The 20365-nt window shown below is 27.9% G+C and overlaps 2 protein-coding genes across 3 annotated transcripts; one reads left to right on the top strand and one right to left on the bottom strand.

Moving 5' to 3' along the window:
• Nucleotides 1-955: 955 nt before the first annotated feature.
• Nucleotides 956-4360, bottom strand: LOC107457024 (uncharacterized). Its single transcript, XM_043052077.3, has one exon. The coding sequence runs from the start codon at nucleotides 3089-3091 to the stop codon at nucleotides 1211-1213; it is 1881 nt and encodes a 626-aa protein (XP_042908011.2). The 5' UTR covers nucleotides 3092-4360; the 3' UTR covers nucleotides 956-1210.
• A 622-nt stretch (nucleotides 4361-4982) lies between these two features.
• On the top strand, nucleotides 4983-20365 carry Uev1A (Ubiquitin-conjugating enzyme variant 1A). 2 transcript variants are annotated; one of them, XM_016075062.3, is made up of 4 exons: nucleotides 4983-5137; nucleotides 6992-7140; nucleotides 13021-13143; nucleotides 18464-20365. In XM_016075062.3, exons 1-4 carry the CDS (start codon nucleotides 5113-5115, stop codon nucleotides 18602-18604), a joined length of 438 nt encoding a protein of 145 aa, XP_015930548.1. In that variant the 5' UTR covers nucleotides 4983-5112; the 3' UTR covers nucleotides 18605-20365. The 2 variants fall into 2 exon arrangements, with proteins under 2 accessions (XP_015930548.1, XP_087017753.1); XM_087161627.1 differs by having other exon boundaries at nucleotides 5091-5181.

Below are 20365 nucleotides of genomic sequence, written 5' to 3'. Positions count from 1 at the left end.
TTTAGTTGGTCGAGTGAAGAGAGAAGTTTCGGTTTCATTTCAGAGAGTGGAAAATGAAGCCTGAAATTGAGAATATGCAAAATGAAGCAGAGTTGCATATGAGAGTGCAAGAATCCTTCCCACTGAATCCAGAGCAACCCACCACATGGCAGAAGCTTGGTTGCTGCAAAATTGTGACTTGGCGATACCCAGGGAAAAATATCCTTTTTGGCGTAGATTAGCGCAATTTAAGCCAATTCCTTCAATTTGGAGCAGGCTTCCACAATTGGCGCAGCACTTGCACTACTGATACTAAGATATTAATACCACTGATACTAAGATATACACTGATACTAAGGTTATTAATTACAAATTTTATTTTAAAATACACTCAAAAAATATCCAAAAGTGCCAAAATTATATCTACTCATAGAAAATTAAAAACACATTTAACTATTAATTTATTTAAATATAACACTTTTAAAAAATTAAAATTCATATTCACTTATGCCGTTGACGTAAAAATTGCACCAATTCAAATTTAGCTGTACATTCGAATTTGATTTGTGCAATGTTTACACGAGTTTGGTTTATCACAATATAAAGAAAATTTTAAATAAAAAAATGCATTTGCTTGAGAAAAGCTGTTTCTTTCAGTATTAAAAAAAAAAACAGTATTATAGGTTTTTTTTTACTAATTTTTGAGGGACCCCAGATAGTGTGGGCCCTAGGCCTGTGCTTATTGGGCCTCGGCGATAATCAGCCCCTGACAAAAAGGTTTCTCACCACTGAAAACACAAACAGTAAAGTCAGCTTTTAAAAATATATATATATTAAAAGAATGAGGTTTCTCACCAGTATGAATAAGACTACAATAAATTAGATGGACCTTAAGTGAAAAAAAAGAAAACTATTAACATAAACAAAAATATGGCTTTTAAATAGCGTGAACATGACTGCGACTAATTAAATATAATTCTTTCTTGAAAAAGCTTTATTACATATAGTACAAGAGTAAGGTTTCTTACCACTATGGTGAGTCAAACTACCAAAAAACTCTTGTTACATATTTACATATATTACAAGAATAATGTTTCTCACCAGCATGAGCATGATTGTGTTTTGTCAGACAAAATTTTTGTGTAAAATTTTTATAACATATGATAAAAGAACAAGGCTTCTCACTCTTTCTGTGAAACTCTTATTTCATATACTACATAAATAAGGCTTCTCACCCAATATGAACACGATTGTGTCGAGTGAGATTAGCTTTTTGTGAAAAACTCTTATTACATATACTACAAGAATAAGGCTTCTCACCAGTGTGAACACGACTGTGTGCAGTAAGATTACCTTTTTGTGAAAAACTTTTATTACATATACTACAAGAATAAGGCTTCTCACCAGTATGAATATGACAGTGTGTAGTGAGATTACCTTTTTGTGAAAAACTTTTATTACATATACTACAAGAATAAGCCTTCTCACCAACATGAACACAACAGTGTGCAGTGAGATGTCTTTTTCGTGAAAAACTTTTATTACATATACTACAAGAATAAGGCTTCTCACCAGTATGAATATGACAGTGTTCATTCAGATTCCTTCTTTCTGAAAATTTTTTATCACATATACTACAAGAATAAGGCTTCTCACCAGTATGAACACGTTTGTGTCGAATGAGATTAGCTTTTCGTGAAAAACTCTTATTGCATATACTACAAGAATAAGGCTTATCACCAGTATGAACAAGATTGTGACTAGTGAGATTACCTTTTTGTGAAAAACTTTTATTACATATACTACAAGAATAAGCCTTCTCACCAACATGAACACAACAGTGTGCAGTGAGATGTCTTTTTCGTGAAAAACGTTTATCACATATACTACAAGAATAAGGCTTCTCACCAGTATGAACACGATTGTGTCGAGTGAGATTAGCTTTTTGTGAAAAACTCTTATTGCATATACTACAAGAATAAGGCTTATCACCAGTATGAACAAGATTGTGACTAGTGACATTACCTTTGAGTAAAAAACTCTTATTACATATACTATAAGAATAAGGCTTCTTACCAGTGTGAACACGACTGTTTGTAGTGAGATTACTTTTTTGTGAAAAACTTTTATTACATATACTACAAGAACAAGGCTTCTCACCAGCATGAACACAACAGTGTGTAGTGAGATGTGTTTTTCGTGAAAAACTTTTATTACATATACTACAAGAATAAGGCTTCTCACCAGTATGAATATGACAGTGTTCATTCAGATTCCTTCTTTCTGAAAATTTTTTATCACATATAATACAAGAATAAGGCTTCTCACCTGTATGAACACGTTTGTGTCGAGTGAGATTAGCTTTTCGTGAAAAACTCTTATTGCATATACTACAAGAATGAGGCTTATCACCAATATGAACAAGATTGTGACTAGTGAGATTACCTTTGAGTAAAAAACTCTTATTACATATATTACAAGAATAAGGCTTCTCACAAGCATGAACACAATAGTGTGCAGTGAGATGTCTTTTTTGTGAAAAACTTTTATTGCATATACTACAAGAATATGGCTTCTCACTAGTATGAATATGACTGTGTTTTTTCAGATTACCTTTTAGTGAAAAACTTTTATTACATATACTACACGAATAAGGTTTCTCCCCAGTATGAACACGATAGTGTTGAGTGAGATTAGCTTTTTGTGAAAAACTCTTATTGCACATACTACAAGAATAAGGCTTCTCACCAGTATGAATATGACTGTGTTTTTTCAGATTACCTTTTTGTGAAAAACTTTTATTACATATACTACACGAATAAGGTTTCTCCCCAGTATGAACACGATAGTGCACATTCAGAGTCCTTCCCCTTGAAAAACTCTTATTACATATACTACAAGAATAAGGCTTCTCACCAGTATGAACACGGCCGTGTGTAGTGAGATGTCCTTTTTGTGAAAAACTTTTATTACATATACTACAAGAATAAGGCTTCTCCTCAGTATGAACAAGATAGTGTTTCATTAAATAATTTTTTTGGGAAAAACTCTTATTGCATAAACTGCAAGAATAAAGTTTCTCACCAGTATGGGTACGACTGTGTTTAGTCATCTTACTTTTATCTGAAAAAATTTATTACATATACCACAATAACAATGTTTCTCCCCTGTATGAACACAACTTTGTTATTCAGAAGCTCACTTTGACAAGAACTCTTATTACACTTCTCAATATCAATAGTATGAGCACGACAATGTTTTGTTAGATTACTTTTTTGTGAAAAATCCTTATTTTATATACAACAAGAATAAGGTTTTTCACCAGTATGAATTTTAGTGATTAGAATGTTACTGCCAACATAGAATAAGATTGCCTTCAATAATAATGTTTTCTTTCGCAAGAAAGAAATTACACACTTAATGATTAGTTTATTGATTATATGAATCATGCAGAAAACACAATCTTTTAAAAAAAAGATATATAATACACAATAGGAATTTTATTTGCTGTCAGGAAGAAGATATTTTATCATTCACATTGATTTTTCTTTCTGTATAAAGAGGATAATATATGAATTATATCTGCATGGAAATAACCTTTTAAAGCACTTTCTATATTTTTTCCATTACTAAGATGATAATTCACTTTACATTTGTAAAATTATGGATGAGCAGGCTTACAAATTTCATCCAAGTAGGGGCAAATCAAAAACACTTTTTTTTAAAGTTTTTCTTTATACAAATAGGGTTAATTAAAGTCGTTTTCGGTCTAAGTAAGAAAGTATGTTTTGATATAGTTTATCTCAGCAAAGAATTTTTCAACAAATTAGTACACATTTGCCATGAGCGTTGGTTACGTTATCGGTTGCCTACTTCAACACAACTGATGTCCAGAATGTTGGGACAGGTTTTAAAAAGTTGAGGAAACTTTCACAAAATATCAGCTTATCCTTAACTTAAGAGAGCATTCATACTGCATTATAAAAAACAGCATATGCGATTCCAAAGATGCCATTGAGAAAATGTTTGGAAGATTTTTTCAAAGTTTAGCATTTCACTAATAAAGTCGTGTTTACATCTCTGAATTCACACACGAGTTTTCAGCATGCACTATTTTTGTGTCTTTAAGGAACATTATCACAGTTAACATTTAACACACCCCTGACTGCTATCGAGAAAAAATGAGAACCTAAGTTGATGAGCCTTTCCTCTCGACAATGATTGAAAGTACGTTGATCACATTCTGCGTCAATACGCCTTAAATTAGAACATATTTGTAAACAAAATAAAATTTTCTATATATCTACATATAATATTGAATATTTCAAGATATTCATCTTTCATTTGAAGAGCTTTTAAATTACGTTACGCTTTTCTTGATGATGATGATTGACGGGTTGTTTTGGAGCTCTCTGCTTGGATGCGCTTATAGCTCGCTTATTGTATAGTGGGAGATGCATTTCCTGAAGCAGTAGAGTTAATTTAAACTGTCGCATATGACTGAATACTTCGTCCCACAGTGGACTGATCATTAATACACGGCTCCCAGCAGATCACCGTAGTCAAGCATCGCTGGCTGTGCTGGTGGGTGACCACTTGGATCAGTCTGCGTAGGGAGGGTGTGCGGTATTGGTCCTCGTTAAACTGTTCTACCGTAAAGTGCTCGGCTTCGAGTGCAGATCGTCGGGCAACCGAAGTGGGGGTGCCATCCCCTCTGCAGAAGATCCAAATTGTGATGGCATGTCTTCGGATCATCCTCAGGGATCATGTTTCCCAGACCGTCGCCAATAGCCCATTGCGCAGCTCTAGTGCACAGTAAATAAACTACAACCACAACGACTGAATACTTCAAAATAATGTTTTATAACTTTACATAAGTCAGACGAACTAACAGCCATAAGACCGATTTATCATTTCGACGTAAATGTTTCAGTTGAATTGAAATTCACGAGATTTCCCATCATGCATCGCGAAAGTTACGATTTTTACCTGTCATACGTCAGTGAGAATGCGCCTCAATGATATGCTCGGGTGCCTCGACCACAGAGATCTTTTGCTTTAATTTACTTTATTTTTAAAGTGGCAACAACATTCTTCTTGCAATGCGTTTTTGGGATTGATATTTAGTTAAATATGGCGGCTCCCACCGGCGGATCTGGTATGATTAGAATAATAATATTTGGGATTGTTTCAACTTTTTATGTAATTAAAATAAATAATGTATTGCTAATTCAAATAGGCTCAAGAATAAACTGAATGTTTAGACATTGTACTTCTTAGAATCTAAGATTTCACATGTCTTAATTGTCCCTGTCATCAGTTTCTTTTAAATATTCCACGAAATTTTGAATCAAACATAATAATTTTAGTTAACACATTCGACAATTAAATCTATATTTTCTTTATAACTGATTTCTACTTTTGTTTGTCAGTTTTTCTTCCAATTTTAAAATTTCATTATGATACCGCATTATTTTAGTGCATTTGTATGTTTTAATTCTTAAGTGTTGACAACTCTTAATTTTTCAATTTTATCCACTTCCTAATAAATGAATTTTAGTTATGGAACCAATATTCAGTGTAAACGTTATTTTTATAGGACAAAATAGTTGCTAAATTTATATACAACTATTATTTAAATACTTTCCGTAAAACGTATTTTCAGATTTAATGTAATTATGCGGAATGTAGTTAATAAGGTTTGAGTCAATAAGAATTATAAATTAGATTCGATTGTTAAATGTAATGTATAATTTTTTGTGAGCATGTAAGTTATTTTTTAATTAATGTTCTTAAATGTAAATAAGTTGAAAGGAAATTAATAAGTATATATGCAGTCTAAACCTTGTTAACAGCAATGCTTTTGACAGGAATAAACATTTAACAATTACAATAAAGGTCTATATTTTCCTCTTACCAAATGTTTTTAAGAATAGTGATTTTATTTAAGTTTATACTGTATAAAAATATTTAATTATCCTAAGCAAGGTCTTACCTATTATTGATAAAATAAGTAGGCTATGATGTACTCTTAAATAGTTTAATCTTCAGTGCATTGTCGAAACACTTGACATTGCGACATCAACTTTATTCGATTAACATTGAACAATTAAAACATTTTTTTGTTTTAAAGGGAAAAAAAATTGTTTTGGTTAAGACTAGACTAACTAATTCCAAAGTCTCAAGTATTCATACCATAGAGTATTGCTGAAATCATTAGCTGCTTAATGTAATTTATCAATCAGTAGTAAATTACATTAAAGTTAATTTGTATTGGTGTAATCAAAGTTATTTTTGTTAAATTTTATTATGAAAAGTGTGATTAAGAGCTTGCCAATGCTAATAGTTATTAAATATAAAATCAATATTTACTAAAAGAAATAATTAAATGTTATAGCTATATATATATATATTTTTTACTTATTTCTTGACAAAAAAATTCCTTAAGATTTCATTCTCTATCAGGAGGCTGTAAATGGTACCTTTCTTTTGGGAAACTTTACAATCCTTCTAACTTTTGAATTTATTAAGTTTTTTGTAGAATTAATAAACACAAAAGTTTAAATTGTTGGTAGTTATCTTCCACAGAGCTTTTTCACAAAGGTACCTTAAATAGTTAAAAAAAAAATCTTTCCTAAGTAAATTGTATTTGTGAAATATTCAAATAAAAATATATGAATTGGTAATTGTATTAAAAACACTAATTATTCTTGAGAATAAGAGTTTCTTTGCATTGAGTATAAATTATAAAGAAAAAAACTAGAAATGTTTCTTTAGAATTAATTTTTTTTTATTATTTAAAACTGAGAAATAAGAATCTAATTTCAGCATTATCAATGTTATTCCTTATCCTGCTAAAAATGCTACCCTTATTTTATACAAAAAAAGTCTAGATAATCTAATTATGGCTTGGTGCTCTTTTAGCGTCATAACTATATAGCTTTTTTGTATGGATGCATGATGCTGTTCGTATTTACTGTATAATTGATGTATATAATTCTATTTTTTTAAGGTGTTGTAGTACCCCGAAATTTTCGTCTTCTTGAAGAACTAGAACAAGGACAGAAAGGTGTTGGAGATGGCACTATTAGTTGGGGTTTGGAAGACGACAGTGATATGACCTTAACTCAATGGACTGGAATGATTATTGGACCACCTAGAGTAAATTAGTTTTATTAAAATTTCCTTTAACCATTTATTAATGATTAGCTCTAATATTAATTATTTAACTTATCTTCTAAAAGTTTAATTTTCTAACAAGTTAGTATGCTAAGTTTAATAAATTAATAAGTTCTCTCCCTGCTTTCTTTCTTTCATTTTTTTTCTTTCTATTAATGTTACAAAATTGCAGATTTCATCATAATAGTGAATATTTAACGTTCTTCGTACCATAATTTTTAAAAAAAAATTTTATCTTAATAATTTATTTCTAACTTTTTTTTTAAATTAAAAAATCTAATAGAGATATGCTTAAAAGGACCCACAAGGATCAAATTTATAGCAGAAATATTTATATTAAACAAATTAGAAAATATTTTTTGAATTTAAAACATGTAAGTTTTATGTACATTATAAATAAAGCATGAATGAAAATTATCACACTATTTCAAAAAGAACTTATGCATAGAATTTTATACTGCACTGAATAATTACTAATTGTGAACTAGTAGTAATATTTAATTTAATTTTTGTTTTATTAAAATTATTTTGTTCATTTGTAATTTTTCCTGACTTTTCACCTATTAATATAACAATGCATCTAAAAAATTCTTTTTATTTGAAATCTGGAGATAAAAATGAACAAGAACAAACTTATAAAAATCAACTTAATAGATGAAATGAAAAGGTATTTCATCATGGATTGATTATTTTTATGGTTCTATATTTATTGCTCATTACTTTTTTAGGATATTTTATGCAAAAAGTGAGTGTCAAATTAGTGATTCAGTGGTTTACCTTTGGTGGAAATTGCCTCGTTCAAAAGAACAAAATATGCTTGTCACTAGCAATTTACTCCCCCATTGAAAAAATAATAATGAAAATAATTTTAAATTGACTATGTAATTTTAGCTCAAATAATGTATTTGTGATTGTTGAATAAGTATTTAATTTTTAATGAAAATTGCCTCTTTCAAAAGAAAAAAAAATATGCATGCTACTTACAAGTTCCCCACCCCACTATAAAAAATTTAAAAAAAATAGTGAAGGTTATTTTTAAGTTGATTGTATGTAATTTTTCTCAAATAGCACATTATTTTCAAGTAAGTCTGAACAGTGAAAACTTGATTACAAACAAAGCAAATTTAGGTGTTATTGTTTCTAAACATTTTTATAGGTTTAGTGAATTGGGTTATGAGTAAAATAAAAATGAATAACTTGAAGCATTAAATTTTGAATTAATTTTAAAACAATAAGTTATAACTTGATTTTTGAATGCGTATTTGATTAAATTTCTTTTATTATATGTTTTTTTTTCCAACTATGTTTTGATTTTATCATGACAAATGTTTTGATCATGGGTGCAAGTCTTCCGTCTCCAGGACAGATTTCCGTCTTTCGAAAATGTCCGCGGCCGGAAACAAGACTGACGCGAAGACGGAAATCGGAATTTTTTTTTTCTGTCCTTAAAAATATTTTTTAGGTCTACGTTATTGGTCTACTTTCTTATGTCCTGTTGTTATTTTATCAAAAGACAGATGAATAAATATTTTTTGTACAGTATTTAAACTAGATGTATTATGGTAAAGCTTTCTTAGATAGTTTGCATAGGTCGAGGGGGTATTGTGTATGTTAGGTATTTCAGTCAAAAAATTTTCAGTCTTGGCCTTTTTTCCAACTTGCACCCATGGTTTTGATCCAAACCTAAAATCTCTCAGGTCCTAATCATGGGGATATGAAAAATTACTTGCTAGTATAAATAACTAAAATTCAATCTAATTTGATTAGTAAGATTTTTTTTAGATTTTAACAAAGTTCTTTTTGGCGAATTTTATTTTTTTCAAGTCTTGGCATGTCGTTGTTTAAACTCTGTTGTGGCACTTGCGATGTGGGTGGACCATAATCCATGAGTTAGCTGAATGCTCCTTATTTCTTATGCAACAAAAATCATTTCCTTCATTATACACGTCCATAGCTATTATAAACATATGCTACTTCTTTATCACTGTAACTAATGTTTTTAGCCTTAAATGTAATTTCTTTTATTTATATTTTGATGTAAAAGACTATACATTATCTTAAAAATATATATATTTTTTAAATATTATTAGTTCATATCATATTTTACTAAGTCCTTTATACTTCAAATTTATTTTCGTTATAAAGTTTATTTTCAAACTTTATTAGATTAGTTTGCAAATAGTGATTTCAAAAGTATATGTTTATGTGAATGAAAAGGTATTCTCTGCAAGCAGGCTATAATTATGTAAATATATATTTAAGTTTTTTTTTTTCATAGAAAAATACATACATACAAAAATATATAATTTGAAGATGTCTTTATTAAATTATCTCATGTTTTAAGTGTTATTTGAAATAAATATTTTTTATTATTTTTTAAGTCTATGAGATCTTAATCCCTCATTTGTAACTCTTACCATCTACATGCACAAACATTATTTCTCACTAAAATACTCTTACTTTTTTTGTTCAACCTTCATATTTTAAAATTAGGCTTGTTGTGTTATTTCTATGTATTAAGTTCATTTTTTGGATTTGTAAATGGATTTTTTATTTAGCATAAGCGTTTGGAACTCCTGCATAGCGATTCAAAATGTTCTAGATCTATGGCATTATTATTTGGGTAGTAACTGTGCACTGAGAACATGTACTGATAAAACTGAAACAAATTTCAGTACATTGGGAGAAGCTCTTTAGCATGTGTGAAGGAACTGAATGAGCAAATTGAATAACTATTAAGATGACACGCACTTTTCCTCATTTAAATTTATGAAGTTAATTTATTTTCTAAAAATGTGTTAATAAATGAGCAATGTCCAAAACCTTGAACTTTGTTAAAAGGTAAAAATTCTATAGGTGTTAACCATAGTACACATAATAATTACATGCATCAGTAAATATTTTGATATTTTTTATACAATTTACTTTAGCTTATTAAAGGAAAGTAATATAATATGATAGGAAAAGGTTTATAATTCTTGAAGCTCCACAATTCATTGAACAACAAAAGTGAATACCTAATCCTTTAAATATAAATATGCTTTTAATACTGATAAAAAATGCAATATTAAAAAAATAATAATAATTTTTTAAAAAAAGTACTAAATTTGTCCTTTTATTTTTCACAATATTTTTTTAACAAAATTTTATAATTTCTGCATCACAGGATGATAAAAAAAGACATATAATTAAAAAAAAATGTTTTTAAATATAAATATATTAGTTTAAATTGGAAATACAAAATAACTGAAAAATGTATTAGCAGTATTGAAGGGCATAACATCAGTTTCTGCCACTAGTGATGTATCAGCACTATGCTAAAAGAATTGAACATGAATGAAATAAAAGTATTCTTGAACAGTAATAAACCTGTTTATGACTTACCAAGCACTTAGTCCCTAATAGCTTAATCTGTATGGCAAGGTCAAACTTCAGTTATGTACTATTGAATGAGAGGACCAATTTAACTTGATTACTGATTAATCTTCCTTTGTTTAATGTTTAAATTGAAGAGTCAAACAATATTAATAAAACAGTATAGTTTTCAAAACAAATATTCTCTAGTAGATTTAATTATCAATATGTTATTAGTTCTATGTTTATTTTACCTTGTAAATATTGTTCAGGTGAAATTGTGACATAATTTGAGCAAAAGGGTTTTGGACGGGACAGTTTAAACTGTGGATTAATCCATTCTGTCCTAAACCTTGCCAACCCTGGAGCAAATAATGCATATTTTCTCATTCCCTGTTTTATCATTCTCTCATGGTGAGCACTTATGTAAATTACAAGGTGTTCTAATTTTCTTTTTACAATAGATGTTATGGTTTTGATTTTATTTATGGGTGTAAACTTCTAAAGCAAATCTTATTTTCTCATATCTTCACTATTGTCTGTGCCTCGCTGTGACAAAATGACACTTTTGTAAAGTGTCATTGTAAAGTTAAACAGTTGACTGGCAAGTACTAATATATATTCATTAAAATTATTTTAAACATGTTTACTACTGAAATTTATTTTTGCTCTGATTTAAATAAAAACTTGAAATAATTTCATCCTTTTTTTTTTTTTTTTCCCCATGTTAAGCCTGACTGCTGGGTTTGTTCTTTTCTAGCTCCTTCTATTGTATTTTATATGAAAAGTTAAAAATTTCTGACAATTTTTTTTTTTTTCAGTACCTAAAAATAGCCTATTTGTAGAGAATGATAGGAATAATAAAAGAATAAATCTTGTAAATACTTTGAATATCTTTTCACACATTGATACATTCTTAACAGAAAGTTTTTAATTTGTGCATTTTTGAAAGTTAATAAAAATTTTAGTGCTAATAATACAAACAGTTATTTTGACAATAATTAGTTGAACAGCGTGATATTTTTTAACTGCATTATATGAAATTAAAAGTCTGTCAATCTGACATTTACAATAATTGGACCAGTGTGCTATGCAGACCCATATTACAACTATTACATCTTTAAGATCCATATTACAACTATTCCTTTTATATTTCAGGTAAGAACTCTGAGTTATTAATTAATATCAAAATAAATATTGATTTTAATTCTTTTATGTTGTAAATTAGGCAGATGTTTGATATTCAATAAAATTAGTGAGCACCATCAATTATCTGATCTCAAGATATAATTTTTTTTTATTGATTTTTAATGTTTGTTATTAATTACATTCAAATGAGCAGAATTTGTCCGACTGCAGGAACATGACTCTGGAGGAAATTAGGACAGCCATGGGAAAATTTTCGGTCTAAAAAATTCCTACAAAGTTTTTTGTTAAAGAAAAGTGTCGCTTTGCAAACTTTTTCTTGTTAAAAAAACCTATGTCAATTTGTATTTTAATTAGCTCAAATTCCTTTAGTTTATAAGTGAGACCTTAAATTTAATTGAATAATTTATTACTATTTCAATATATTTTGATTTCTATTATTTTATAACACATATCCTCAATTCAAATTGTGTAAAATCAAATATTCTTTTCTTTTTCGCTTCACTTTTTCTTTTACAAGCTTTTTTTTTTTAAATTATAATTTTTTTTTTATTAAAGGTAAAATTTTTTGGGAAATTTTAATCCATACTTTATTGCAAATACTTTTTGTTTATAATAGCTAGTAATTGTCCTTACAATTAATTAAAAGAAATTGTTTTTGACACTTGTCATAAAGGGTTTTTTGGCATGTTACACACAGTTAAAACCGGATAAAACTGCCAATTGTCAAAACTAGCCAACCCTGTTTTAAAACCAAATGTCAAGATTTGTGTTCACTAAATTTTTTTAATTAAATGTTGAGATTCACATTCACACAATTTAAACAAAATAAATAAATTCATGCATCAGTATTTTCATTAAAACATTGATAACATTCTGTGTATAAATGTTTTCTACTTTCACCTTTTTCTTGCTCAAATTTCATGTATTTTTTTCAATTATTTAAAAAGCATATAACATTTTAAGATATCTTTTTTCAGCTTTTTTGTTTACCAAACTCGTCTCTGTGATATGAATCTATATAGAATTCTATAAAAATTATTATTATTTTTTAATACGTTCTTTTCAAACGAATTGTTCCAAAATGAGGTGGTAAGCTAGGGTTGAAAGTATTTACATGTGTTAATCAAAGCTTGCAGAAAGTTTTTTAGTTGAGAGTTAGTGCTTGCAGAAAGTTTTCCGTTTTATCTGATAATGAAGGAATTGTCTTACTCTATTATTCAATAATTTGCTCTCCTATTTCTAAGTATGCAAATTTTTTCTCTTGAAATATTATCCTCATGTTTTAATTTGGAAATTATTAAAAACATTGCATCAGTTATCCTCTAGGCAATATACTATTTTTATTTCTATATTTTTTAGACCCCATACGAGAACAGGATTTACAGTTTGAAAGTTGAATGTGGACTTCAATATCCTGATGAACCACCAAGTGTTAGATTTATTTCAAAAATTAAGATGACTGGTGTTAGTGACTCTGGAATTGTAAGTATATAATCATTGTAAAAATATACAGATTAATCTTTAAACCAATCAAATGTTACATTTTGTTATTGTTTTTATACTCTTATTTCATTAAAAAAAGTCTTTGCCATTCAATGTCAAATTGCGTAACATTCCAGCTGTTTTTTTTTTTTTTTTTTTTTTTTTTTTTTTGTCAAAATTATGTTTTGGTTAAAGAAAGTTTTTAAAAAAAAGGAAATAATGGACAAATAAATTATTGAAATTTGTTGTAAACAAATTATTGAAATTTGTTGTAAACAAATTATTGAAATTTGTTGTAAGCAAATTATTGAAATGTTTGGAGTTAGTTGTTTTAATTTTAATATATTTCCTATTTTATAGAAATAAGTTTGAAAGGTTGTTATAAAATTTCATGCCCTAGATAAGGTAGATAATCTACTATTGGAAAATAAATGTATGTAAAAGTTTTGCTAAATGAAAATCATGTAATTTATGATAGAATATGATGAATTAAAACCAAATTTTACTGAGAACAAATGCCTCTGATAGCAAAATTAACTGAGCAAATCTGTAGCACAATCTTCATAAATGTAAATTTGTCAGCCTCTCTAGCCTAATCACAGATTATTAGTATAAAAATTAAGCTTTATCTAGCATGTATATAGTAAAATTTGCATATTTAGAATGCAGATAAAAATTCTAGCTACCAAGAAATTGTGTTAAAAGCTTGTTTGTTTAATTTACTTTTACATACTTCAAGACTTTTAAAAAATGGAATAAATCTTAAAGCAACCTGTGAGCAAATAACCAAGATTTTAGAAATTTACAAGAAAAAATATTTTGATTATTTCTTGTTTTTAAATATTTTTTTTTCTAACTTTAATTTAATGAAATGAAGAATCATCGATTTACTTTGTCTGCAGATTAGCAAACAAGTATTATTAATGAATTAAAACTGCTAGTTATTGAGTAAATTTAAAAATTAAAAATAAATTTTCCCTCTGAAATTTTTTCAATTTTAAAAAAATCTGGAAGGAAAGAGGATGCTGTGATAACCTGCAATGTCCTCTGCCTTGCTACAGATTTTTTGCTGCCATTCAAAGCCCTTTATCTTGCTGTGCACAAATATAACTAAAAACTATTGCTAATTGAAATTATTATTTAGTATTTATTAATTTAAATATTTAGTATTAATATGATATATTTTTATTTTATGTCTCCATTCAAATAAGGTAAAATATTATTTTAGTACATGACAAACTTGCATGAGTGCAGTTCTTACAACTTTAGACAACCTTTCTTCCCTGTCCTTTTTTTCTTCTACTGCCCATTTTAATAGGGGACATTGTTTTCTTTATTTCAAATGTTTCTTTTACATTGAGTTTGTTTCATGAAATTGCTGTTTGACCAGTTTACTGAGTGTTTTTGTATTATACAGTCAGACCTCGATATAAGGTCACCCTAAGGGACATCACAAAAGTGACCTTATAAGCGGGGTGATCTTTTGACCGATTCATTAGCAGTTTCGTAACTAAGCACATAAATAGTACACACGGTGACTTTTTAAAAATGGTAGTACAAACGAAAATGATCGACCATAAATTAAATATTTAAGTTAAATATTAAGGAATAATAAATTTTAACAGAATTAGTACAGAAAGTTAGATTTAAAAAAAAAATTTTTTTTTAAATAAAGCTGTTTAAAAATTTTCTCAAAGTGTACATACATACATTACATCTGACTTTATTTAAAATAAATCATTTATGCAGGTCTGCCTCATTTTTGGTTTCATTTTTCGAACAATGTTTTCTGGATTTTGTAACTTCTCAAAGTTCCTCAGTTCTCTCATGGTTTGTAAAAAAATATCGTATGACATTTATTGTATTGAAGGCTTCCGCTTGGGTTACAGCTACAGTCTCAGGATCACTGTCATTGTCCTAACTGTGAAACAATTTCAGAAATTGTAGCTTGTTCGTTGGTTGCAACATTTTCATAGAACTCAAGAAGGGAAAAAAGTTAAATAGGCTTTTGTTAGAAAAGAGCTCCCCTCAGATAAAATTGACCATATATCCGATAATCTGTAACAAAGAATTCCTATTCAGTCAGCCAGGACTTTGGAAAAGTGACCTTATATCAAGGTCTGACTGCATTTTCAAGATTTTGTTAGAAATTTCTCTTCTGATTTGATTTTATGTATTTCTTGTATTTTTCCTGGACTTATGCAAAACCTTCGGGGTACTGAGGGAACAAATTTTGACACTTGTTTGGCTCTCTCAATAGAAAAGGTATTGCTCTATAGCTTCCGAAGCTGGTACCCCCTGAAGACGTTACGTTCGGTGGCCATATTTTTATTTACATTGTTTTTCTTTATTGCTTCAATTTGAATTAGGTATATATTTTACTCTCTATTGTACAGTGTTCTCCCTAAGCCTTTTTAGAAGGATGGTCTATCCTTTGATGCTATTTCTGTGCCCTTTTTGTAATAATAAACCACAATCCCTTAAAAACATTGTGTGATATAACACTGTCCGAACAATAATTAGACTACTACAAAAAGAACGTCTTTACACCACCGACACTTCGTGCGAGCTCCTATCTTTATTTACAAAATCCACCTTTACAGCGCCATCACAACATGGAGGCATGACAAACATCATAAAATGTTGTAGTGTAAAACATTCAATAAGTGTACCATTAAGCTATTTAATATAAAATATTCAATACAAGCATAAAAAAGTATAATATGGGACATTCAATAAAAAAATTATGAACAACCTTTTTAATACTAACATAGAAACACAATGTAATATTATACAAACGTATAGCAGTATGAAACGTTCAGTAAAAACATATATGGAGGCATGACACAGTGCTTTTATTTATGTTTCATTTTAAAAAAAATTGACTGTTTAAATAGTAATTTCATGGTGGTAAAATTATCTGCATTTATAGGTTTAATTCTGATTACTATTACAAATGTTTATTTTGTTTGGATTATTCTCAGCTGGATTAATTTTTATAAATTTCTCTTTTTTCGGGGGCATTTTATCAAATTTTTTTAGTGATTTTAAATTTTCCTTCTCTCATAATTTTCAGTTTAAATTGTAGAAAAAAGTATTAATCTTCGTTTTTTTGTAAAAAGTGTGTATATATATATATATTTGTTGAAGAAACGCAGTGCACAGTGATTATCTTTTAACATGCTTTTAATTATTTTTTATAAAATACAAAATTTTCTCTTATTTTGATAATGACTGAGAATTACTTTTCTGAAATACACAGATAAAATAGCATAAGAGGGTAATTTCAAAATTGTTCAGAATCAAATTCAGTTATCACATAATATTAATTATTTTGATTAATTTTTACGGTGTTAAGTAGGGCCTTTTCCAATTTCAAAAGTGCATTTTTCTATAAGGAAGCCCCCTGTATTTTTTTTTTTTTTTTTTTTAATTCCCAGGGAGGTCTCTATATTTGTATGTAAAGATTACTTTAAATTTAGAGTGGCATATTAAATGTTAAAAATATTAGTTTAAAAAATTTATTATAATTTGTATTATGGAACATTAACATAACATTTGTGCTGCTTTCTTTTAACTCATGAATTTGTTCCGAATGAATTTTATGTTCCTGTTTTTCTGCTTTTTACTAGCAATGTAAATAAGTATTTTATTTGACCTTTTTTTCATTCCTATCTAAAAGTAATATTTTAAAAAACTCCTCCATTGTCATATTATAAAGGTGCAAATATTACACGTGAGCAATATCTAGATGACCTTTTCAACATTTATAAAATTTCAAGATTCTATCTATATTACAACATATACAGTAGTGCCCACCACTTATCGTTTGGAATTTTATATAAGCTTTTGAATTTTAAAGACCTTTCAAATTTTTCCTTGACACTCAAATCTTTCCATTTTGGCATGATTCTAGCAATCAAATTTAGCTCAAAATAAATGTAAAAATGTACCCAAAACCGTAATTCATAGCTAATTTATAAAAGAATATGAGCCAAGATTAGTTTAATATTCTATCTTCACTTTCTTTTCCGTTTGATGTAATGAATAATGAGTATCTCTTAATATGGTTTATCTCATGGTATGAACAAATCATTTAATCTATTCCTTACCTTTACTTACATTTGTGAATTACTTTTCAACCCTACTTGGTAGCTTCTTAATTGAGAGAGTTGAAAAATAAAAAATGGTCATTGATGTTAAATGATGAGCATTTAATAACTTTCCGTAATTGATAATCGGTTTTCATTAGGATTCTTCTACATTCCCTTCATTGATTTTTAAGACTTCCCATCAATTTTTCAAAAAGTGTAATCCACATTTGTTGGCTTTTTTAAGTTTTTTTTTTTTTTTAAGTTGCTGTTTGAATCCTCTACCTTATTGAAAATTCTTAGTACACTTTGAACTGAGACTTATTGAAAATTCTAAGTACACTTTGAACAAAATGTTTTTATTTTTTTATTTATTATTTTTTTTTAACCGTTAAAACGTTAAGCTCCTTGGTAAAAAAAACCATCTGTTTCATATTATTTACCTATTCAATAACTTGGACGCACAGATTTTTTGATACAAGAAAACCTGCGCCTGAAAGTTTGGAAAAAGCCAAGACTAACACTCAGATGCCCTTCAAAAGCTCAATTTTTTAAATCGGTTATAAGGATTTTTTATTAAAGGATGATTTAAACATGTTTTGAAACTGTAACGATTTCTTGTAGGTTAGATTTTAAAATGTGGCTGATTTTAAAATCCAGTGATTTTTAGTAAACCAATTTACTTTTATATTCTATATCATTAAAAACAAAAAAAAAACGTTGCTTTGTGATAATTTTTTATTTTATTAATTATAAATTGGGATTTGAAAATAATTATTTGCGAAATAGTTATTGTGCATGATGGATTCTGAAATTTAAATTTATTACATTATAAAAACCTTTAAATTTTTTTAAAACAATTTAACTAATTAAGTTGTATACTACACGTCATTCTTCATTAGAGAAAAATACCCGTTTGAGAACAGGAACAAAATTTGCCCTTTCTTGCTTTTTATAAACAAGTTCTTCATCCAAAAACTATAAATTGGTACTCAGTTTATGAAAATCTGATCATTACAAAAGTTACTTTTAAGCTTATCTTTTTCTCTTTTTTTTTACTGTATAAGGAAATAGACTTTATTAAAGGGGAAAAATTAAAACTTACAATTGTTACATCGCATACATTTCGTACAAATTCTTTCTGTTACTATGTTATTCTAAAAGAAAAAAAAATTCATTTAACAAATATAGAAAAAAGTGTAATATTGATTTATTATTTTTATTTATAGGTGGATAGAAGAACCTTGCCTGTATTAAGTCACTGGCAGAGAAATTATTCAATTAAAACAGTTCTTCAAGAGCTTCGCAGAGCAATGACTTTAAAAGAAAATCAAAGGCTAAGTCAACCACCAGAGGGCTCTGCATTTTAGCATTAAGTGCACATATACTATATGAAAAGGGTTCTAAACGACTGTTTGTTGCCAGGCATTCTCGTGTGCTTGGTATTTATTTGCCCAAGTTGGACTACTGGAGTCAATAATAAAGTCTTTTTGTATATTAATGCTTTACACTACCTTGTTGGTCTCTCCCTCCACTGTTATGTGTGGACGCTGCAGATTGTTCTTAATTACACAAAAATAAATAAATAAATAAAATGGCAAGGTACTAGTAAACGCAAGTAATTGGCTTTAACCAACATAAAAGATAAAGTAATAAGTTTTCACAAGCATTAGCACGCAAATTGCGAATGATACTTAAAGTTGTGCCTTTTGTTCTCTTTTTCATATACTTGTAGATATTATGAAACAAAGGCACATGTAATTGATTGTAGCAGTTTTTTCCATACATTTTCTCACGGCTACTGTTCAAATTATTGATAATTGATGAAAACTTGTATATGGTAATAAAATTATTGCTATGTTAAAAAAAAATTTTTTTAATCATTAAGTTATGATTTGTGTGCTTATTAATGTTTACAATAATTTATGTTTTACAATTTGTAAAGTTTTTATATCATAGCTACCAACTCTATAATTTTTCAAACTTCTCGTGTTAGTTTAGAAATTTCTCATCTTTACAATCCTAGAAAAAAATTAAATTCACTTTATGTTAAACATGAACACAAGATATTCTTTTCCTGCAAGTGTCTTAAAAAAATTTAAATGTTAACATTTCTTGTACGTTTTCAAAGGTCAAACTTTTAAAAATGGTGCTATTTTAACTCTGCAAAATCTGTATTACTTTGTGTGAGCAGATGTTTTTGAAAAGGTGAATTTTAAATTATTCTGGCCTTCTCTAAAAATTATATCTTCATGTGCCATTGTGCATCTTTTCCTATATAAATTTATTCTACTCTTTATAAGATAATTGGATTATTAGTACTATTTTGCTAAATTATATTCAAAATTAGTTATCAAAATAGAAACCAAGCTTTAAACCTCTTTTGCTTACATAGTGAATACAAATTTTGTTTTTATATAAATAACACCATTTATAAAAATAAAAAAATTAAAAAAAAAATGCTTTGGACTTTTCTAAATATATTAGCAATTTTAACAAGAAAAATTTTCCATTGCAGGGGGAAGAAATTCTGTTTCTATAGAATCAATATTTCAATGCAATAATTTTCTTTTTCCTCAAGTGGAAAATATTTTTTTGGAGTTGAAAAAAAAAGCAATATTTTTCTTTTTAAAGGATTTATTTTATTTCTTACTTTAGCATTTATTTTTCAGACACATCTATAAAAATTTCAGTCTGAAATATTATGAATACTTTTGAGTTAATATTATTGATTATTAAAAGATATCCTGGTTGCATGTTAAACAGATAATATAGGAAAGCTTCACTATGATTTCCTGCATATTAATTGCATGTATATGTAATCAAATAAAGTAAATATTGTTAATATGTATGCATTCTATATCAAGTTATGTTTAAAGAACTCTGAGTTGGCAGCAATGATATATAATTATGGAACATTTATTTTAAGGAATTTTGTATTCTAGATAAATTTGTATCTAATTTTTGTTTGTTTGACGAAATAAAAAGCTGTCAGTTTCAATTTTATAGAATTTTTTCCTTATCCAATTAATGTTGAAAAATATGTATAGAGCTTCTTTGTTTTCTCATTTGATTCTGTAAAAGAGACACTTTAAGAAGACTTCGTGAATAAAAATTTAATTTTAATAAAA

Source organism: Parasteatoda tepidariorum, chromosome 4, assembly GCF_982258835.1.
Source record: "Parasteatoda tepidariorum strain Cologne lab strain chromosome 4, Ptep-v5.0, whole genome shotgun sequence".
Taxonomy (NCBI): Eukaryota; Metazoa; Arthropoda; class Arachnida; order Araneae; family Theridiidae; genus Parasteatoda; species Parasteatoda tepidariorum.
The sequence above is the reverse complement of the archived record's forward strand: the minus strand, read 5'-3'. Positions and strand labels throughout refer to the sequence as shown.

Bases quoted from the DNA above. Each gene is read 5' to 3' on its own strand.
- Uev1A (XM_016075062.3), top strand. From the start codon at position 5,113: ATGGCGGCTCCCACCGGCGGATCTG. The intron at 5,138-6,991 runs GTATGATTAGAA...TATTTTTTTAAG, and splicing joins GGCTCCCACCGGCGGATCTG to GTGTTGTAGTACCCCGAAAT. The intron at 7,141-13,020 runs GTAAATTAGTTT...TATATTTTTTAG, and splicing joins TGATTATTGGACCACCTAGA to ACCCCATACGAGAACAGGAT.
- LOC107457024 (XM_043052077.3), bottom strand. From the start codon at position 3,091: ATGACTAAACACAGTCGTACCCATACTGGTGAGAAACTTTATTCTTGC.